The sequence below is a fragment of the Carettochelys insculpta genome, chromosome 24, assembly GCF_033958435.1.
Source record: "Carettochelys insculpta isolate YL-2023 chromosome 24, ASM3395843v1, whole genome shotgun sequence".
NCBI lineage: Eukaryota > Metazoa > Chordata > Testudines > Carettochelyidae > Carettochelys > Carettochelys insculpta.
In genome coordinates, this window is record NC_134160.1 from 13,189,975 (window position 1) to 13,213,245 (window position 23,271).

The following is a 23,271-nucleotide window of genomic DNA, read 5'->3' on the forward strand; positions in this document are numbered from 1 at the left end:
GCACCCTTATTTCGATGTGTGCTCCTTTGGCGTGTAGACGTTCCCTCGCAGCGCCTATTTCAATGTGGTGCTGTGCAACGTCGATGTTGAACGTCGACGTTGCCAGCCCTGGAGGACATGTAGACGTTATTCATCGAAATAGCCTATTTCGATGTCGCTACATTGAAATAAGCTACTTCGATGTAGGCTTCACGTGTAGACGTAGCCCCAATGTCCTAATTTATCTTCTTCACACAGAATCAACTGCACAGAAGAAAAGGCAGCACCAGTCTCCTTCATCCCCTCAAAGGCGGTTGTAGGACATAATGCAATGAAACGCCTCCTTTCGAGACAGTAGGGCTCATTAGCCAGCAGAGGTCCAATGGCCAGAGCGCATCTCAAGGCAGGAGGCCAAGGGAACTGCTGTCAATGCCACTCACACGCTGGCACAGAGAGCTGAGCCTGTGAGTCAGGCACTAGTGATTTCAGCTCCGGTCCCCTTCCGCCCCATCTCTTTTCTTTGAGAGCATGAGAGGTCAGGAAGAGGGAGCATATGGTCCATTGATCATCGACTTGTTCATTAAGTGCCCATGTGCAGCCACAAGGCAGTGGTATGAATTTTCTGCCATCAGGTGGCTGAAGATGCTGGACCGTGTCTGCACAGCAGGAGGTTTGGTCTGAACATGGACTTAGGTGTCTTAAAAAGAATCCTGGACATGAGGCTGCAGTAGCAGCACTGAAGGGGGATTTTGAACTGATTCCTCCTTTATACAACCCCTCCCCCATACGTATGTGTATATGCTTGTGCACTTACATGTGCATTAAGGCATGTGCACACAACCACATATTCACACGCATACACTAATTCACACGTGCAAACACTGACATGCATGCACACACACAGGTGTATGTAAGCACACCCACACATGCATGCACACACGTCACTGCAGCCCCCCACATTGATACGTAAGTGCATGTGCACATAGGTTCACATGCACAACACACCCACAGAACACACATGCAAAGATTCACACAAACACATTGATATGTGCATGCCCATCTCTCACCCGCTCACAAACACGTGCACATGTGCTTAGGCTCACAGACACTCCTACCGCGCAAGTGTGTGATAGTGCTGAATTGCTCGGAGCATTTTCCTCTCTAGAGGCGTGCGTTAGATGAGTAATGAGCAATGCATTACTTAGGGGAGCAAAGTGTTTTGTACATAAGCAGAGGCGGTCGTGAGCGTGTATATGTTGGTTTATTCAAAGTGTTTACAGATGGTGGCCAAAAGGCTCTTCAGAGATTCAGTTTTGGCCCAACAAAAGCGTAACTCCTCCTCCATGATCCAGTCAATAGAAGAATAAAACTCTTGCCCAAGCCCCATCTCCCCCCATCTACACACATCCTTTCAGCAGCCTCCATGCACTGAGGGGCTGCACCTGTTACTCGGAAATCACTAGAGTTACTGTGTTCCTGTGTTTATTGGAATGTCAACATTGGTAATAGTTGCACATTACTAAGTTGCTCCATGCAGCGAAGTAGGATCAAATGCCTCTTGTCTCTTGAGTGCCAAATCAGATACAGGTCACACATGAAATGAGCCTTTTCCCCTCCTGTAATCTACCTACTTATAGCTGAATGTTTGATTTATCTGCTTTGAAAAATCATTGCACCCAGTCAGCAGGTGTCTGTGCAAATATAAACCTCAGATTGCAACAGCCACCAGTGTTACAGGCCAGGATTGGAGGGCACTGGCAGAGGTAGGGCATGTGTGTGGAGGGCCCCTTGGGACCAGTGTTCCCTCTGATTTGTTTTCATGTGTGCAGAATAACTTTTGTTATGTACACTGAAGCATGTGCGGCTGTGCACAACCAGTAGCAATTCATGCTGCCAGCTGTGGATACTCCGCCAGTCAGCTGGGCAGCACTTGAATCTTTCCTGGGTGGTCAATCCACCCGTGCGCTTAGCTTACAGGGAACATTGCTCAGGACTGGAATAGCTGAGGGGGTGAGACTGAGGGGCAATAGCAAAGCTGTATGAGCCAGCGCTGGACTGAGATGGCAGATGGAGGCTGAAGGACATTCCCTGAGCTGCAGGGTGCTGGGGATTCTGTGTCAGAGCGTACAGTCAGTCTGGGGTAAGCTGCGCTGCTTGGAGGTAGGTGGGGATGTTTGAGCCAGCCCAGTCAGCATCGCACCACAGGACATGGTAAAAAACCCACTGCAAGATTACAAAGAAATAAGGCAGAAAAAGCAGCTGTCAGCTGATGCCAGAACAAGGCTTCTTACAGCATCCTGATGATGACATGAGCAATCGATTGCACTGCATAGGGAAAATACGCAGTATGGAACGAGACCACCCTTGCTTGCTCAGATCTGGAGTAATCTAAATTAAAATATATACATATATAGTTCTACAAAAAGTGGAAATGAGCTCGAATTACAAAGGATGAATATAAACAAGTGACACCAATTTATAAGGGCAGAATTAGAAAGGCGAAGGTGCAAAATGAGCTCAGTCTAGTGAGATGCATAAAGTGTGGGGGGGGGACCTATGGCCCTCAGGCTGGATCCAGCCTGCGGCTTGTCTGGATCCGGCCCCTGAGGTTCAGGGCTGAGATGCCCCTGCAGCAGGAAGTCCCGGCTGGTGCTCCAGCCCAGTGGTCCTCCCTTGAGGCTAGAGCTGGCGCCCGGATGTGGGGGAGGGGAGAGCCCTGAGCCTCATGGGCAGAAGCCAGGTACGATGAGGTGCAATTGGGCCCATGGTCTCTGCCTGGCCAGGGGAGGAAGGGCTGTGCATGCTGCCCCCGGGAGGCTGTACCAGGTAAGAGCCCCATCACCCTTACACACCCGCATCCTGCCCAGACCTCCCTCCCCCACCTTGCTCCTGCATCCTCTCCCCCACCCAGACCCGCCCCCCCCAGCCTGCTCCTGTATCTTCGTCCTGCCCAGACCCCACACCCGCAACCCACTCCTGCTCCAACCACCTCTCCAGACACCCTGCCCTCACCCTGGACCCGTAGCCCACTCCAGCATCCTCCCTGCTACCTAGACCCAATGCCCCAGTCTGCTCCTGCACCCTCCTTCCTGCCCAGACTCCCCACCCCCACATGCTGCTCCCCCACTGCCTCCTCTCACACCATGAGCCCTGAATACCTCCTTTTTGTTCCCACCCTGAGGCAAGGGAAGCTCTGAACCTCACACTCCCTCCCCTCCCCATGAGGCTGTAGTGCAAGGGAAGGGCAGTGTCTCAGTTAGGGGCCCCTTTTATTTGTCCCCCAACTGATATTTCTGTGGGTCAGTGGCCCCCAACCCGGAAAAGTTTCCCTATCCCTGACATAAAGGGTAACAAGAAAACATTGTACAAATACATTAGAAGCAAAAGGAAGACCAACCATGGGGTAGGCCCATTACTGAATGGAAAAGAAGAAACAATAACAGGCAATGTGGGAGTGATAGAGGTTCCTGAAGACTTCTTTATGTCAGTTTTCACCAAGAAGGTTGGTGGTGATCAGACACCTAACAGGAGGAATGACAGGGAAAATGGGATAGGCCCAGAAGCTAAAAGAACAAATTAAACAACTTAGATAAGTTACATGCCTTAAAGTCAGCAGGGCCTGATGAAATGCACCCTAGAATATTTAAGGCACTGACTGAGGACACATCTGAGCCATCTGAAAAGTCCTTGAAGACAGGAGAGATTCCAGAAGACCGGAAAAGGGAAAATATATCTATAAAAAGGGAAATAAGGTGATAGGCAACCCAGGTAATAACACACCAATAAGCTTAATTTCTGTGCCAGGAAGGTTAATGGAGCAAACAATTAAGGAATCAATTTACAAAGACCTGCGAGACAGTAAGTAACAAAGGAAGTTTAGGCTGGACTTTGGGAAGACTTCCTGTCAGGGTGGACTAAATTCAGCACTGGACTAAATTGCCTATAGAAGTTATGGATTCTCCATCACTGGAGATTTTTGAGGGCAGGTTAGACAAACATCTATCAGGGACAGTCTAGATGGTGCTAGTTCTTGCCATGAATTCAAAGGTCTGGACTTGATGATCTCTAGAGGTCCCTTCTAGAGCTATGATTTAGCTGTCTGGTGCTGACTCTGATTGCTGTAAGCCATCTCAGCCATGTGTCATAGGAAGCTGAGCAAAGGACACCTTTGTCCAAGAGCACCTGCCACAGCGCGAGTAAATGTTATCCTGGAGGAACAAACGGGAGACGCAGACTTGGGGGATGAACGCAACTGAAATAAAGGCAGTTTTGACTGTGGAAGCTTGTGAGGAGGCTGAGCTGGTGGTGAGAGTGGTGGATATGGGCCAGGAGAGATGAATCCTGGGGATGAATACCGACAAGATCACTGTGAGGGCCCCTGTCAGACTAGGAAATCCTAGCCCATGTTTGTTATTTTGTATCTCAGACTTGGCACAGCAGATCCTGTGAAACTCAGTCCACTTGTGTTGCACTCTGAATTATTCCTCTTTTATTTACCCAGGTCTGGGAAGAATCCCCTACATTTAAAGAAAAAAAAAGCCTCCCATGAAAGGTGCCACAGTGAAGGGTGAATTGATTATAATAGAACCCCCAGCACTGTGCATTAATCAGAGTGTCATTTGTAGCCATCAGAATTACTTATCTATCCCCATCTTCACTCCCCCATCCACCTACTGTAACACAAAGAATAAACTCCTGCATGCATGTATGGCTCCCCTGTCCCTGGTGTCAGAACAGCCCCTGGGGAGTGTGGTGAGACTTGACCGGCTTCTGGAGCTCATTGAGATCTAAAGATGAGAGCTGCTATAGAAAAGCAAGATATTCTGTAGTTCCAGGCTGCCAAGCAGGCAGCTGTCTTACAGCAGCAGGGGACTGTACTCTGGACGACTGTGCTCCAATGTCCTTTGCAGTGAAACGTCAGGTGCATTCCAAACACTTGTAATTTACATGGAGCATTTGCATAGTGCTGAGCATGGTTTCAATTTGCAGATGAATTCTGGGCATTTGTTTCTGAGAGAGAGAAGAAATCTCTCTCTGCCCCAAAGGTTTTCCTAATGCTCCATGAATTTAATAAGTGTCTTGTGTACACGTGTACAACATGGCACGGCTGATTCAATTAACTTCTAAATCAAGTGGAAATCATGTATTTCCATGGTGGGAACAGCATGAGAGGTGATCTCTCTCTCTCAGGGCCGTGGAATTAGGTCTGAGCAAAAATGCTGCTGCAGAATTGTCTGTGGATGTATTTGAATGAAGAACTAAATTCCCTTCACCCGTAGCCATTCCCTGAATTGGAGGAGGGGTGCTTATCCCACCAGATACGTTCACTGCCAGAGATATTCCTAGACTTGAGCAATGTTCGTGAAAAACTAATTGTGACAGTGGTCTGAAAATGGAGCTTGGTACTAAGTAGGTGCCAAGATTTAAACACTCCACAAGTCCTATTGATTTTCAGTTTAGTTACCCAGGGGCTTAACATAAGGCACGTATTCAAGTCCTGTTCTGAATCAGGGACTGAGTGTTCCTGCCAAGACCCTGACCCTGAGCTCACTTTCTTCAATCAGGCACCAGAATCAATTCCATGTGACCTCCTTATCCCATAGGAATTTGTCAACACACCTTGCTTATCAAGTACCAACAAACCAGACAGCTTGGGATACAGTTATGGGTGAAAAACAATGGGACAATGATACTAGATCATGGAAAGAGTTGAGGAAATCTTGATCCCCTCCCAGATTGAAGAGGACTAAATGCATCGAAACAAACAGTCTCAGCTAGACCCAAAAGCACAGGGAACTCACCACATTTGGTTAGGAAGCCAAATCTCTGGCCGACGTGCACAAAGTTTCCTGAGCTGCGTTTCCAGTGCGGCAGCTTTGTACTGAAACTGTGCAAATGTGCCTTCAGTGTAGAACCAGATAATGCTCAAGGCTTTCAGCTGAGGTCTTTCTCTTCCTGGTCGTTTGAACTCAAAGAGGAACCCAAGGGGAAGAAGTTTATATGGCTCAAGTCCCTGTGAACTCAAACCACAGAGCTGACAGAACAACTAGCCATGGTCTTAATGGATCACACAACCAAAAATCCTATTTTCAAACATGCTGTTTTGGGAAGAGCCAGTTAATGGCTGTTAATAACATTTTTGGACTTTTCATCCCTGCTGTGCTGTCTGCAGCTCCATCTCTCTGTATAATGTGTGATTTTTTTTTTTTTTTTGGTAAGTGGGTATAATTGCTCCCTCTGTCACAAATTAGAGGGTGCATTTTTTAAGCATTAAAGCCTGCAGCAGATGATACTGCTCATGTATTGTAATCTCTACAAAGCAATTCCCTGTTCTGTCCTCCTTAATAAGCACCTTAGGTTGGGAAGAGAAAAAAGAAATCTATGCTAAATGAGCGATTATTGATCTGAGTGTCTTCAGTTGTTGTCTGTGGTGGTGATTATTATTCTTATTGCTAATTAGAGGGAACTGTGGTGGCATGCCAAAATGTTTACAGATCAGCTCTCATGCAGGGCTTTTCTCACACATGTGGGGCAGCGTGCAGCGCAATCCCCAGGCTTGGGAGAGTGCAGAATGTACACGGAGCCCATGCTAATGCGGATTGGCTCTCTGTCCCTCTCGGGTGGCTAGTGGATGTCCGGAATATTCTGAATCTGCTACTGCTGTTCAGCTTGTACAGCTGGCCCTTTAGCTTAGCCCAAGTAGAGGGTCATGATTTTTAGATCCAGAGATCTTTGCTCAATCTCAGCATATAGCTGATTCTTTTGTCGACCTCACGGCATCTACACTGGAGCTTAGGTTGATTTGTGTGTGTCTCCCAATGGTGTATATTTTTCACACCTCGGAGTGTCATACCTAAAGCAACCTCAGTTTTAGGGCTGGTTTACACTACGAAGCTGGTTGCCTTGGCCTAGCTGTGCATGTGTGTTTACTAAAATTTGCCTCCCTCTGCTGTAAGTGCCCAGTCATGCCAGCTTAGCAACACCATCTCCCCAAGCAAAGCTGAGCTGCGGTCGATGTACTGAGGGCGAAGCAGTTTGAATGTAGATGCTGTGTTACCCATGTCTACCCAGCAGGTGTCCCACCATGGCTGACACTGACTGCTGGGGTCACAACCGTGAACTAGATGGAGCTGAGAAGCCCTCTGCCCCCACACACATCTTTAAAGCCAGGTAAATTTTTAAAATGCCCTTTCTGGCTTGTCCAGCTTGGTGAGCACCTAGCAGGTCCCCATTGTCATGTGCCACTGTCCAGCTGATCCTGCTGGTGCATGTTTCAGGCATGCGCCGTCCTGGAGCAGACCTGGGAGATCAGCTCTCCTCAGCCTGCAGGAGAAGAGGCCGGGCGGGCTCAGCTCTAGAGCAGCCATAGAAATGCAGACTTTCCAAGCACGTTCCACTGGGCCTGAAGGAGAAGGGATATGACCGGGACCAGCAGCAGAGGGACAAAACAATAAAGAGTGCAGGAGCTGCTACACCTGAGTTTCACTGTTCAGCTGTCCCAGTGGAAACCAGCCTGGCCATTGCCAAGGGAGAAGTACTTGGCCTTGGAGTAGGGCAGCTGACCCCAGGCTGCTTGAGAAGGGGCATTGCTGAAAGGTCAGCACTTGGCAGCAGTTAGTGCACACCGCTGTCTCCAGGGCCCCGTTACCCCCATATCTAGGCAGGTGCTAACGATCTGGCACCTCTGGCATACACTGGCAGTAAGCAGTAACTGCTGGACAATGAGGCAGAGTGAATTGAGCCCTGGGATCTAGGCTCTGGCATCATCCCACTTGGGGTGGGAGAGGGGAAGCGACTGTTAATGGAACGAGAACCTGCTTTGTCTCCACACTTGACACTTATTCTGAGGGGAATTGAAGCATTGCCAAGGTGAAGCAGTGTGGTCTAGTGGGTAGTGCACTTGGTTGGCATCAAGAGTCCTGAGGTCTATTCCTGACGCTGTTGCGTGACCTTGGGCAAGCCTGTCTTCTTTTCCCTGCCACTCTTTCTCTGCTTAGCTTGCAAGCTCTTTGTAGTGGGGATGGGCCTTTATTCTGTGCGTGTGCAGCACCCGGTGTGGCAGAGCCCCAGCCTTGGTTAGCTGCTGCTGTAATGTAAGGTAATACTTTTCAAAGCTCATTTGATAGTTTCCTCCTCTACTTTTCCCCTGTCAGCAGCAGGAGTGACCAATTGCTGCAGAAATGCCCAGTTTTGAGTTCTACAGACAAAGGCATTTGGGTGAATATCCACCCTCCAGGCATACCCTGACCCTTTTTCCTGAACACATTGCTCATGACTCTTTTGCCTCGGAATCCAGCCATGGCTGTGTCTCTGTTACTGTTTTGCTTGTATTATTATTAAGGAGCGGAATGCCTGAACTCAGCAGAATACAATTAAGCTACCCTGTAAAGGAGGCATGAACAGATACAGCCAACAGATTCCACAGCACAAAGCTTGTTCATAGTCTAGTTTATGGAGGAACAAGGGTTGCTGCTGCTGCAGTGATCAGTCCTGAGTCTGCTGGACTACACAAAGACATTCAGGGAATTGTACTGTTTTCCCTGGGTTTGTGGAACTCCATCAGGCGCTGCTCTGGAGTTTGGCTCATTGCTTTAACCGAGAGATGGGGTTTACTGCTTCCAATCCAAGAGCAGCCTGGCCAGACATGGGGTGTGTCCGAGTGCTGGTGGGTATGTCCAGGAATCTGCCCCGTGCTTGGTGAGGATGAGAAAATGAGAGCTGCTTTGTGTCTCTGATTCCTGACTCATCCTTAGTGGATGCATCATCCTGTGGCTACTCAGGGATTTGGGAGGACCTGCTAAACCCTTCATCCAAGGGTCTTGAGCTTTTTCTAAACATGTATTAACTGTGTGTGCCCTGCCAGGTGGGAAAATTATCCCCATTTTACTGATGGTCAAATAGAGGCATGGGATATATTAAGTGATTTGCCCAAGGTCACACAGCAGCTCAGTTGCAGAGCTGGATACAGACATGAGGAGTCATGGTGCCTTTTCCCCAGCTCTGTCCTCTAGGCTGCACGTCTAGATTGGTGAGAGTTTGCAGAGCTGTAGGTTTCTCTCTGAGTCCTCTCTCTATGGGAGTGTCCCCTTCCCACCCTGCATTTGCAGGACCAGGACACGAGAGGGAAATTTATCAGATGAACAATTCTCCCCCCAATTATTTATTTCTTCAGCTTGGTTTAGCAGCTCCATATGGCCTAGGGTTTAGTTGCCCCATGGCTGAACTGAGGCAGGGCCTGCTGCAAGGTTGATCAATTGAAAGATTCATTGGATCACAGCTGGTGGGTGGCAGCTTTGGAGTTAGGCCACATCCTCTCTACAAACTGCATCCTCACCCCTGAGCAACATAGTTATCCTGCCCTAACCCCCAGTGGAGACAGCACTGTGTCAGTGGTGGGGCTTCTACTGTCACCCCAGCACCTGCCTCTCGGAGAGCTGGGGGACCTATGCCCACAGGAGAAGTTCTCCTCTCAGCCCCACAGTGCCTTCACTACGCGCGGTGGCAGCACAGGTACTCTGCCGCAAGCGTAGACGAGCTCTTACTGCTTGTTCCAGAGTGCTCCAATGCCCCTGAAGCGGTGATGGCATCAGTGCTGCTTTAGCCTCAGTCCTTACATGTCCTCTTCACTATGATAGCTGAGCCCGTCACAGTCCTTAGGCTCTTTAGCCTCATGACTCCCCAGAGGGCACTGGAGAACTGAGGCTCAGCGTGAGCAAGGCTGCAGCAGAGCAGGGACTTAACTCTTGATTGTCTAAGTCCCAGGCTAGACCCCAAGGCATGGGGCTGTCCTACTCCTAGCACTGCACCGATGCCATCCTCCCCAGGAAGTCGCCAGCCCTGTCTGCTGTGTGCCTTCCCCCCAGGCTGGGCAACAAACAGCATTTAGGGCTGATGCCACACATCCTGTCTAGACCTAGGAGCAATAGGAGTGAGCCAAGACATCTAAGCAGCTCCCTGTAAACCTGGTGTCCAGAGGCTGCTGGGCAAGCCCTGCCTGTGTGCTGCAGTCCTTACCAAGCATTTTAGCTTGGCTGTGCTGTGGGCTGGATCCTCAGATGGAGTAATTTGCTGCAGCTCCCTTGGAGCTTTGCTACCTTCTGCCTGCCAAGGATCTGGTCCTTTATGTTAAAATCTGCTGTTTTCATTTCAGCTGGGGAGGGTAAAAGTGCCTAGGGTTGTTAGGAACCGCCCCTAGGCCAGAGCAGTGCTAAGATCAGCTTAACTGCATCAGTCTGAAGGCTGAAGCTCCTGGGCCTGAGCTGTGGGCCCAACATCCTGTGAAGGTGAGTGTGGTTTGGGGGGATGCATAATTATGCGTGCAGTGTTTTGTCTGCGTTTAACTCCATCTTGACCAGCAGTGTGTTCAGCGAAGCCAGGTGGCCAGACTTGCAGACTAGCCAACTGCCTGCAGAATTTCATCATTTCTTTGTTCTTCTCTTTGTTTCCCTAGTGCCTGGAGGCATCGCCTCAGAGTCCCTCACCTTCACCCCTTTGGAAGACATGATCTTCCTGAAGTGGGAGGAGCCAGTGGAGGCCAATGGGCTGATCACCCAGTATGAGGTAGGTGCTGTGACACTGTTCGGCGCTAAGGGAGAAAAGCTTGGGGCCGGGGTGATGGAGACAGGGATACACTGTAAGAGAATCCTCTGACCACAAATCTACAGCCCAGAACTAACATTTGAAAAGTTACCAGGCCCTGGTGCAAAGCCTAATAAATAATCATAAAAATAACACCACTTGGCTCCCATATAGCCAGGTGTGTCCAAGTGCTTATCATACCTCTGCCACTGACTCAGAGTGGCCTGCGTTGAGTCACTTAGATCCCAGAGTAGCCTGTAATTTTGGGTGCCTCCGTTTTGGACATCCAGGGCCTGGTTTTCAGAGGGCCTGATCACCAGCAGCTGTGATTGGCTTCATGTGGGGTTGCAGGTGCTTGGCACATCTGAAGATCAGACCCTAGCACCTCTCTACAGTTGGGCATCCAAACACAGAAGCCCCTAAAATGGCCATTGAAAATTTGCCCTTAGCCCTCCCTGTGCCTCCCTATTCCCACAGGCCAGTACCCAGCTGTGAGGATTAATCCATAAAACGTTTACTGTACTCTGAGAGGGCAAAGAGGCAGGGGGAGTGTTAGCCCCCAGGCTGCTGCATTACACTGGACACTGGGACATCTGGCAGCCCCGTCTGGCCTGCTCCTGCTCGTTACGGACGTGGGAGCGCTTGGGAGAGTTCTCAGCACAGTACTGGGAAGAGACTTTCTTGGTGTATCTCTTTGTGCTTGTTTCAGCGCAGAGAGAAATGCCACATTGTGCTGGCATGTTTCTTGAATGGGGACACTTGTGAGGGACCTTGAGTATGCGTCCCAAATGCAGCCAGGCAAGACTCCCTCTTATCTCTCTTTGCTTGCCAGCCTTCGTGCCGGCCTCTCCGGCATCGGAGGAATTATTAGAGCAGGGAACCGCCAAATGAAAAGCTGATGCCTATCAACGCTCCCCTGGCTGCTGCTGCTGCCTGAACCGCACCGCGTGGGGAGTGAGGGAGGCTCAGTACTCCAGTCTGGAGCTGCTGATACCTGTCAGGGAGATTAAGGGCTACTGCATTGTTACCTCTGCCTTTCAGCCCTTCCTTTGGGGCTTTTATTTGCTGTGCAATGGGGTCTCAGTCTCCTGCGTGTCCCCCTGTGACTACCCTTGTAATTACCTTGCAGTGGCTTTCCATGCCAGAGCCCCAGCACGCAGAGCTGAGCTACACAAGGACAAGCCGGGTTTCTGAAGGGAACTCCTCAGAAGCCTGCGAGGGGCCTGCCGGCTGGTTCCCAAACACAGGCATCAGGCACCAGCCTGCAGGGTGTGGTGCAGAGGGTTCTAAACTGCTGAAAACCACTCTCTGTGGTGACAGCTGCCCATGGAGCACAGCAGGCCTTTCTCCCCAGGCTGTTTCTGCTGAAGAAAGGGCCCTTGGACAGGAAAAGCAGGGGGCTGAGTGAGGAAGGTTGGGGGTCCCAGAGCTGGCCTATTATAGGACTGCATGGCAAGAGTGAGGGATGCTGGCAGGACTGGATGGGGGCCATAGGGTGGCATAGAAGAAGGTGCCCTCAGCTTTCATGCACTGTCTTGGGTCTGCCCAGTGGTGTGAGCTGTTCACTTGTTCAAATTCAACTCCCAGCTCCTTTTAAACATCAGTTGGTGAGAAAACTTGTGTATCGAAAAAACCTGAAGCACCCCCACTGTGCTCCCTCTTGTTCCCGAGTCTGTCTTAGGGGTGAGGCATTCCACTCCTGGCACCAGACCGGCTCACACTGTTCTGCACGATTTCCCCCAGGAACCTATTCATCTACCCCGTCGACGGCAGCAATAAAGCAGCTGTCTTGTGGTTTCTTGTATTCTTCCAGATCAGCTACCAGAGTATTGAGTCTTCGGACCCAGCTGTCAATGTGCCCGGCCCCCGGCGCACTGTCTCCAAGCTCCGCAATGAGACCTACCACGTCTTCTCCAACCTTCACCCGGGCACCACCTACCTGTTCTCTGTGCGGGCGCGCACGGGCAAGGGCTTTGGCCAGACTGCGCTGACCGAGATCACCACCAACATCTCCGGTAGACTGATGAGACAATGGCTCTCTGGCTTTGGGTTGGGGAGGGTGTGGGGAGATTGGGCCCTTTGGAGAAGAGGGAAAAGTGGTTTGCTCTTTCTGTGTCAAATCTCTGCTGGCACGTGAACCCAAGCTTCCACCAGCTGTGGGCATGACAGAGCCTCGCCATGGGCAGCAGCTCTGGTGACATGTCCCTTTTCTTGATTCTCAGAGCTACCACTGATTTATTGTTTGTCTGATCCGGCCATTGGATTCCCTGCTGCTTGAGGGGCTCAGTCCAGCAGACAGTGATAAAGCCCCTTAATGTCAGGGGTGCCAGGGCAGGTTCTGTCAAAGTTACTGCTAGTGCTAATACCCAGCTGCAGTGTACAAATCACGGCTGGTGGACACCAGGAGCCCACAGCTGCATGCACTGTTAGGGAAATAGCAACGAAGGGTCCTGTGGCACCTTATAGACTAACAGAAAAGTTTTGAGCATGAGCTTTCGTGAGCACAGACTCACTTCATCAGATGCTGGTCTTGGAAATCTGCAGGGCCAGGTATAAATAAGCCAGAGCAGGGGTGGGGATAACAAGGTTGGCTCAGTCAGCAAGGGTGAGGCTTACTACCAGCAGTTGATCTGGAGGTGTGAACACCAAGGGAGGGGAAGTTGCTTTTGTATTTAGCCAGCCATTCGCAGTCTTTGTTTAAGCCTGAGCTGAGGGCGTCGAATTTGCAGATGAATTGTTGCTCAGAAATTTCTCTTTGGAGTCTGGTCCTGAAATTTTTTTGCTGTAGGATAGCTACTTTTAAGTCTGCTACTGTGTGGCCTGGGAGATTGAAGTGCTCTCCTATGGGTTTTTGTATATTGCCATTTCTAATATCTGATTTGTGTGCGTTTATTCTTTTACGTAGAAACTGTCCAGTTTGTCCGATGTATATAGCAGAGGGGCACTGCTGGCACATGATGGCATAAATTATATTGGTAGATGTCCTTAGCTCTCGTCCACTAACACCCCGTCTCTACTTATGCTACATTGATGACATCTTCATCATCTGGACCCATGGGAAGGAGACTCTGGAGGAATTCCACCGGGACTTCAACAACTTTCACCCCAACATCAACCTCAGCCTGGAACAGTCCACACAGGAGATCCACTTCCTGGACACCACGGTGCTAATGCACGATGGCCACATCAATACCACCCTGTACTGTAAACCCACTGACTGCTACACCTACCTTCATGCCTACAGCTTCCATCCCAGACACACCACATGATCCATTGTCTACAGCCAAGCACTAAGATATAACCGCATTTGCTCCAACCCCTCCAGAGACAAACACCTACAGGATCTCTACCAAGCATTCTTGAAACTGCAATACCCACCTGAGGAAGTGAAAAAACAGATCAACAGAGCCAGATGTGTGCCACGAAGCCTCTTACTACAGGACAAGCCCAAGAGAGAAGCCAACAGAACACCACTAGCCATCACCTACAGTCCTCAGCTAAAACCTCTACAGCGCATCATCAGGGATTTACAACCCATCCTGGACAATGAACCCCCACTTTCACAGGCCTTGGGAGGCAGACCAGTCCTTGCCCACAACCTGCCAACCTGAAGCAAATCCTAACCAGCAACTATACACCACACCACAGTCACTCTAACTCAGGGACCCATCCATGCAACAACCCTCGTTGCCAGCTCTGCCCACATATCTACACCAGCAACACCGTTACAGGACCTAACCAGATCAGCCGCACCATCGTGGGTTCATTCAGCTGCACATCTACCAATATAATTTATGCCATCATGTGCCAGCAATGCCCCTCTGCTATATACATCGGACAAACTGGACAGTCTCTATGTAAAAGAATAAACGCACACAAATCAGATATCAGAAATGGCAATATACAAAAACCCGTAGGAGAGCACTTCAATCTCCCAGGCCACACAGTAGCAGACTTAAAAGTAGCTATCCTACAGCAAAAAAATTTCAGGACCAGACTCCAAAGAGAAATTTCTGAGCTACAATTCATCTGCAAATTCGACGCCCTCAGCTCAGGCTTAAACAAAGACTGCGAATGGCTGGCTAAATACAAAAGCAGCTTCCCGTCCCTTGGTGTTCACACCTCCAGATCAACTGCTGGTAGTAAGCCTCACCCTTGCTGACTGAGCCAACCTTGTTATCCCCAGCCTTGCTATCCCCAGCCTTGCTCTGGCTTATTTATACCTGGCCCTGCAGATTTCCAAGACCAGCATCTGATGAAGTGAGTCTGTGCTCACGAAAGCTCATGCTCAAAACATTTCTGTTAGTCTATAAAGGTGCCACAGGACCCTTCATTGCTGTTACAGATCCAGACTAACACGGCTACCCCTCCGATGTTAGAGAAATGTGGCTGTCAGTGCTAGGGACAGACGGGAGTCTGTGTTCCCCAAGATGGGTGCAGATAGAAGAGCAGCAGTGCCCGCATCTGCATCCCACCCAGATTTGAAGGGACCAGCCATGGGTACAGGGGAGTTTGGTTGCCAAGCTTTGGGGGGAATTATCAGCCTCTTTGCTTGGACTGCCAACAAGCTGGCCAGCCAGTGCGGTGACTAGCTCTCCACTGAAGACTACTGCCTGGCTCCATCCACAGCACCCACTTCTCAGCCAGTGCCCAGTGCCCCTCTGGCTTGGATTGAAACCAGTTACCTCCTGCAGGAAGGGGAAGACCTCCACCTCCCATTCTGCTCCTCCCCTCCTGCCTGCCCACAACACCTTCCAGGAGCCCTTTTCCCCGTGCCCAGGCATGGGCAGCTGCTTCCCTCTTGTGCTAATACCCAATACAATGCCAGTCTGCACTGTGCTCCCAGGAAGCAGAAGAGAGATGTCCGACCCCAGTCTGTGTCAGCCCTAGATGGAGCCTGACAATGTACAATCAGGGTCACTTTGCTCCCTGTTTCCTGCTGGGCATGCACAGTTAAATACGCCTTCCCTTGAGATGGATTCTTCATGCTCTGCAGATGCCCTCCCCCTTCCCCAGCTCCCCAGCCATTAGAATTCAAATGGCACACGGTGTGTGTTACGTTCCCCAGCTCTGCTGGCTCATTCAGTTGTATGGCAGGCCACGAGCTGCCTTGAGCTGGGCTGGTGGTGGAACACATTTCCTAACTCACTGGAGCGACCTTGATGGGATCCAGTAGCAGGAGAGCTGAAGAAGAAGAAATGGCACTCTGCTGCTAGCCCTGCATCTTCTCCAAAGGGTTCAGAGAAATGACATGATTGCAGGAGTGAGAAGCGACGCCTGAGGAGGGAGAGGTCAGACACCTGATCTGTGCTGGGGCGGGAGGGCTGTGCTTCCTGTTCCATGGTGCATGGTTTCCAGCTGCTCAGCATTTAAACAACTGCCCTGCCCCAAGGACCAGCTTTATAGCAGGGGAAATAGGGAGAGATTGGCACCACCTAGATGGAGGGGAAGTCCCTGGAGAGGCAGGTGATAAATAACTGTATCAGGTGCCTGTGACTGTATCCCCAGGTAACCCACCCCGCTCCGATTCCACCCTCCTGAACAACTCCAAACAAAGGTGGACACAGGGAGCTGGCCTTTGTGGGGAGGGGGCCACAGCTGCACCCCCTGCCAGGCCCAGTTTATCATCCCAGTTGAAGGGCAAAAGCAGCAGTCCCAATAAGTTTTTCTAAGACTTTCCCAAAGTTTTTTTTTTCAGTAGTAACATACATGGCACCTTCAGTGTCCCCCATGTCTTGGGGTGGCATGAAACTTTCATCCGCACGTGTTTGCAAAGATCTTATCTCCATTTGGTGACTCTGTCCATGTGGTGCTGCTTGATCACAGATAACTGAGCCTGTCTGGCGTTCCTGCGGCATTGGGTGGGGCTGGCCTGGAGACTGTGCTGACCTTGATGGCTCCTGCCAGTGCACTAAGCCCAGATGGCTCGGTCACATCCCTCAGCGACTCTTGTCACCAGTACACATGGGAGTGGAGGCAGCCCCTCCCCGGGGCCTGCTCCTTCCTTCTCTGAGAGCCCCTGGAGAATGGTGCTGGGTACTCCCTGCAGCCCTTTGTGTACTGTGTCCCCTGGGGATCCATCTTGCTACCCCGCCCCCGCATGCTGCATTCATGGGAAGGGGGCACAGGCACTGGGAGCTGCTTGGATCTAGTAGACCCCTAGACCCTCACTGAGACGTCAGTGCATCAGCTACCCGAGAGAAATGCAGCATGGAGTCTCAGGGCTAAATGCCTCCTCTGCCACAGGGGCACAGTCGGGCTAAGAGCTCTGAGCCTTCCAGGGAGTGTTATCCGCCTCACCTGAGGCCTGCATGGGACTGGTGCCGCCCAGCCACAGCCCTGTTCTCTGGGCCAGCACTGGAGCTGATTATGTCACCTGACCTAGGACTTGCCTGGCTTCTCATCCCCGGAATTTCAGATACTTCCAGACAGCGAGGATGGGTTTGTGCCACCCTGGGAGAGCTGAGGTGACGGGGACTTTTCCACAGCAACCCTCCAGCTCAGCCAGCTGCATCTAGAGATTTTGTGTAACCCGGCATCTTCTGAGAGTGTGTTAGCATCTGTAACACCTTTAGCCAACTCTTCTGAGGGAGGCTGGAGCCCCTGAGGAGAAACCGTCTCCTGTCTTGTGGATGATCCCATAATGCAGCAACAATCACACTTGCTGGAGGGAGACTGCAGTGATGAAACTACCACTCTGAGTTCAAAATGCACAAATGAGGGATTAATTGGACCTCATTAACAAGTCCTACAGTACCTGGGGCTGTTTGCTCATGTCTGTGGGGTAGACGTTCACAGCCCTGAACATGTTGCTGTGTTTCCTAGTGGGAGCACAGCAATTGCAAACCAGCATCACCTGGTTCACCTGGCTTGCTAATGAACCAGGGGCTACAGCCAGTAAGAGGAGGACGGGGGGGGTGCTGGGAAGGAGAGATGCTCTGTGTCAGCTGGAGGAGGTCACTGGGAAATGCAAAACCTACTTGGATGCAGGTCCACTGCCTGCTGTACTGCCTCACACCTATGCAGGCCCTTTCATCTCAAAGGACAACACAACACACCACACACACTCTGGATCCTGAACCCTGCCCCCATCTCTGAAATGCTACCCCATCTGGGCTGGACTGAGGCTGCTGGATTACTAGAGCGCAGTGGCAGGTGGGACAGGGAGAAAAGAAGGGTATGGTATTAGGGAGAAATAAGAGAAGCAGAACATAACTGGATGAGCTGGAACCCTGTGTTGTGCAAAGCACTGTGGGATTTTCATGACCACAAACTTTCATGAGCTTGGGATTTTCATGCCCCATCCAAAAGACAACATCTCCACAGGTGCCTCCTGCTGCCAAGCATCGAGCAGGAGGGTTGGCTTGATCCTAGATGAGTTGGAAAAACATCACCTGCTTCATGGGATCACCAGCATCATTTCCTGAACATCTTTCCATCACCTCCCGCCTATGCCCTGATCAGGCCCCACCTTCCACACCCATCTTCTCTCCTGCATTACCCCTAATGCCTTTAACAGAGTCACCAGCCCAAAGTGGTCAGAAATCGTGAGTCAGGTTGAAGGGGTCACATTTTCCAGCTTTTCTCCACAGCCAGGAAAGCCACCAGACCCTTTAATTGTTTTTAATTGGAAGTTGCAATTTTTTAATTGCCCACTGATGCTGAGAGATGGGATTTAAGAATGACATGAGCCAACCTTAAAACTCAGTATTCTTCACCTTCTCCACTGCCATAAACGTGCTGTTCCCTGTGCTATCCCTTGGGAGCCACGCACCAGCTGAGCAGCTGAAGGGTGTCTGAGGTGTCTATACATAGCTCAGGCTCTGAATCCAGCTTGACTCAAGCCCTGCTCCCATCCACTCACAAATCAGTCTGGAAACAGGATGTGTTTGGATACATCTCCAGGCTGTCCTTTTCTCTAAGCCAGTCATCAGAGAGAGGGGATGTGGCGAGCTAATGCACCAACCCCACCATCACTGATACAGCCCCTTTCATCCGCAAGCTAGTGGAATTTCAGCTCTCATCCCCGTGAAGAGCAAGCCATTTTACAGATAGGGAAAGAGGGACCCTATGCTTTTATAGTGAATCAGTGGCAGCGTTAGGAGCACAGCCCGATTCCTGGCTCCCTCCTCCAAACACTAGTGTAATTCTGCTTTGGTTAGTTGTTTTGGGTTCCGAGACTTCAGTGAGGGGATTGCAGAACAGGACCCTAAGTCTTTCAGTGAGGCCCATGGCAAGTCAGGGGGATGGACAGCAATGGACTCAAGATGAGGCTGTCCTACTTTGAGACAACCTTCTTGGCTTTTTTGCTTGAATCTGTGTGGATCAGGGCAGGGTCCGATTTCCCTCAGCCAGCGTTCTGTTCCAGGGACCTTGCTGTGTAATTAACACCATTCCCTTGCAAAGGTTACACTCCTCAGGCTGGAGCTGGGTTGCTACAATCCTGACACTGTGGGAGGGAGTCAGTGTCCTGAGGAGAGTCGGGGATGTGAGTCAGGATGCTGGGAGGCTGTTTCTGGCTTGGCCACTGACTCCCTGTACCTGGGAGCTGAGCTTGGGCAAAGCCATTAGCTACTCTGTGCCTCAGTTTCCCTCCTTGTAAACTCCCAATCCTCTGCACAGGAGAGCAGTAAAGCTCAGAGAGTAAAAGCATTTTTAAGTCGTCAGTTGAAAGTTGTTACAAGTGAGCCAAATATCATTCATAAAATGCAATGGGAAACTGGCTGCTGTTACTGCTGAGCTGACAAACACTTCGCACCAGGCTGTCCATTGCAGATAGCCTCTCCCTGGCACGGCCTGGAGCTGTCAGAGCCTGGGCTGGCCTCTTCTGATGGCTCATCACTGTATGTGTGTTCAAAAGCAGCCATTCCGCTTTTGTTTTCATTGCAGCTCCCAGCTTCGACTATGGGGACATGCCGTCACCGCTGAGCGAGTCGGAGAGCACCATCACAGTGCTGCTGAGGCCCGCGCAGGGCAGAGGAGCACCCATTAGGTAGGGGTCTTACTGCTGTATACAAGGAACTGCATTCCCTGTGTGTGAGCTGGGAGTGGGCCCAAGCTCCTGGCACGGCTTCCCTGCAAGTTAATACAGCACCCAAACCAAAGCAATCTTTCTTTTCTTTCCAGCTTCCTTGGTCTTTCGTTTATATTAAGCCCCAGTGGCAACTGATAGCCTTTTCTTTTGCCTGGGGAGTCATGAACCATTGATCAAGATCACTTCGCATGTACCCATATTAGCAAGAGACTCACATGAGTCTGAATTACTAGCAATCTGTTCAGCACTTGGTTGCAGATAAAAAGTTGTCACCTTGACGAGGAGGTGGATGTGCTGTCCCATGGCCACCTGGCTCAGGCGGAGAGGAAACCTTGGGCGCTCTATTGCTTCCGTTCTGAGTGCCGCCCAGTTCAAACCCCTTGCCTGGGAGACTGATTGCTCTAATACTTTGTGGTTGCTGGGGGGCGACCCTCCAAATATTTGGCTTGGTTTGGGGGAGCACTCAGGGTTCAGATCACTCTTGTGGGTAGCTGGGATCCCTCGGCTACCTTGTTCTGAAAATGGGGCTTTAAGTCACACCAGAATCCCTTCACGACTGTTCCTCTGGGCCTGCTTGGTGGCGCTGGGAGAGGATCAGCCTCCTTAGGCACCTCTGCCCTGCACGGTGCTGGTTGGAGTCCAGGGACTGGTCCTGTTTTGTCCAAAGCTGTCTGCCCATGGGCCTTCACCATCCATCGTAGTCTGCCTGGGTGAGATTGCACAACCCATATTCAGACAGGAAACACACACACTGGTGCGAGTGGGACTGCTCTGTGAGCAAAGATTGCCACACAAGGAGCAGCATTTGCCCGCCTTCCGTGGGCAGTATAAATGAGGCATGTCTGACAATCCTCCCTCTCGTTTTTTCCAGCCGCATGCAGGATACACTTTGTTGTGTGCAGTAAGGTGCATGCAGATGTGAACCACCATTAGCAGCATGTGCCACTGGCTGTGGGCACTCTGTTAATTGGCTGGGCAGCATTTGAAACTCTCCTGGGTGGTCACCCAAGCGCTCAGCATTTGGGGAACACCAGAGGTGCCGGTACCACTGATGTCTGGGCCAGTGCCTTGTTGTCTTAACGCTCTGCTCTAGGAAGACTCTGGGGGAGTTCTCTGGGCTGTGTTCTGCCAGGCGAAATGAGCACAAAGGGCCCTTCTGGCCTGGGAATGTGGTAATCACTAAGATTCCCCGGTGAGCAGAATGTCCCGAGCTGCCCACAGGTTTGGGAATGAGCATCAGGTGGTATGAACCTCCTGAGCCGGAGACCTGGATTGTTTCCACTTCTCACACACCTCCCAAGGTGACCTCCTCTGGGGTCCGTGTGGCATTTCCTTTCTCTGTGCCTCAGTTCCTCTAGCTGAAAATCCAGGATGATGCTAATTGCATTTTGTAGAGAAGTTGTGGACAAATGCTGAGTATTATCATCATTATATATTTGCAATAATTAAAAGGGAAAAAATGCAAAAGAAAAAGAGGAAAGAAAATTCAGAACATGGAGAATGTTTGAATGTTTCCCCCCCCATGTCCTTAGTGGGACAACCTGTAATGTCATTATTTGTATTCCAGTAGTCCTAGAGGCCCCAGCCAAGATGGAGGCCTCAATGTACCAGGCGTGGTACAGGCAGCTCCTGTCCCGCAGAGCTCCCAGTCCACAGAGGCAAAGGCTAGGGGAGAAGGACTGCCAAGACTGTGGCAGAGCTGAGATTAAAACTCTGTGTTCCAGACCACACCACACCTCGGAGTTCGGGTAGATTGGCCCGGATCCAAACCGGCCGGCTGTCATCAGGGCGCCATTTCTCAGAATCGAGCACATTCCACTGTGGGGTTGTACACACCGTCACAGGTTGTTAGAAGTGGGGAGGGGGCTTGGCCAGCACATGATCAGATAACTGCTTTTGTAGTGAGTGCCTGTGAGAGTCACAGGTCAGCTCTGAAGATTCTGCTGCTATAGTCAGAGCCAACAAGCTCCTTTCCCACCTCCCTATGACTTCCTGCTCTGTGTGACAAAGTCCCTTGTCAGCCTCTGTGGGTCCCTGCGCTTCCTGGCGGATTTGTGCTGCCTCAGAGACTCACGGAGGCCCCCCTTTTGGCCAGGGGCTTCCAAAGGCAGGGGTCTCCGCTTAGCGAGCCATCCTCATCATAGGCAGGACCAGTACAGGGAGAATAGTACCAGTCCCCTTGCAGGCCCGCGCCTGCTCCAGTAAAGTGATCCCTCGGGGGAAGAGTGGGGGGAGTCCAGACCCACCCTCTACCCTGGACTCCGGCCCAGGGTCCCTATGAGAACAAGAGGCAACTGGCAGGACCTTTACCCTACCCCAAAGTAGTAGCCTCACCCTGGGCCACTTCGCCCACTGCTTTCCCATGGTACCTTTTCGCTGTGGCTGTGCTCATGCTCCTCCCAAAACCTTCCCCCCTGCTACCAGATGGGTAGCCTTTTATTGGGAGCACAGGGCCTATCTGACCAATGAGGGCTGATACCTAATAAGGCCCCAGCTGCCTGTCCTAATTGGGCCTTTTCAGGGCCCAAGACTGCCTTAGCCCACCAGCCGGCATCTCTTGGTAGGCCTCCTACAGGGCTGCTGCTGTGGGCCCCCCCCCCCCCCCCCCCATGGTTGGGAGGTGTGGTGCAGGGGGGCAGACAACCCTTGGCTGTTTCAGACCCCTGTAGGGCTGTCCTTTTCCCCCCCGCTTTCCCCTTCTTGGGCCAGCTTCCTCTTTCTCCCCCTACTCCTCCACCCTTTCCAGGCAGTTCCCTCCTGAGCTGCTGGGTGGGGGGAGTGAGGGGGGGACTCTTGCCCCCTGCCCCTTGGCAGGGGGGCCTCCCCCTCCTTTCCACTGTTTAGGGGGGAGACTGCTGGCCCCCACTTTGGGCCCACCTTTCTCCACCTGCTGGCTGCTGCATCCCCACTGCTTCGGAGGAGGTAAGGGGCTTTCTTGGGCGGTGGCTGGGCTTCCCTCTACAGCTTGCTGTGGAGTGGCATGGGGGAGGGGTGAGTTTGGGTGGGGCCCCTCTCCACCGAGCTCCACAGGGGTGGCTGCATGGTTGGGGGTGGGGTCCCTGCCTCGCCCCTGCAGCCACTGCCTCGCCCCTGCCCCGCCCCTGCAGCTACTGCCTCCTTCCCCACCTCCCGCACCCACACACCCAGCTGCCGCCAGGGCCCTCCCCATCTGGGCCCCAACCAAACCATCTGCCCCTTCCTCCTCCTCCCTGCCCCCCGGCTCTTGTGGGGCCCTGCAGCAGCAGCTGTTGTGTGGCTCACCCTCAGGCACCCGTGGGCACACTCCTCCCTCTAACCCTCCCCCTCCTTTAGTTGGTTCTACCCCCCTTCCTTGTGCCCATGCCCCCCCTTTTTCTTTCTGTTAGGTGCCTGAGCCCCTCCCCTTCCATTCACTCACCTCCCCACACTTACATATACTGTACCCCCGCCCCACACATCCCAGTGCAGTAGCAGGAGCCATTTACCATCTTGTGCTGGGAGTTGTGGCCTTCTTGCACTTTCCTCTCCTGCCCCCACTGACCAGGTCCTCAGCTTGGCGGGTGGGGGAGGGGCAGCCACTTCCTCCTCCCCTTCTCCTCCCCTCCCCCGTTCTTTCTTAAAGTGCCCCATTCCACTAAATTCCCTCGCCCTTGCACCCCTCACCATGGCCTCTACAACCACCGGAGAGCCATCTGGCGATG

The 23,271-nt window shown here is 51.6% G+C and overlaps 1 protein-coding gene across 4 annotated transcripts in view; it reads left to right on the plus strand.

The window, feature by feature from the left end:
• Positions 1-23,271, plus strand: part of PTPRU (protein tyrosine phosphatase receptor type U) — a 324,630-nt gene that overhangs the window by 179,091 nt on the left and 122,268 nt on the right. For all 4 annotated transcript variants that reach the window (XM_074976599.1, XM_074976600.1, XM_074976601.1 and 1 more), the window contains exons 9-11: positions 10,430-10,539; positions 12,371-12,572; positions 19,447-19,549. In XM_074976599.1, the coding sequence (XP_074832700.1) occupies positions 10,430-10,539; positions 12,371-12,572; positions 19,447-19,549 (415 nt within the window). The remainder of the gene's footprint in view (positions 1-10,429; positions 10,540-12,370; positions 12,573-19,446; positions 19,550-23,271) is intronic.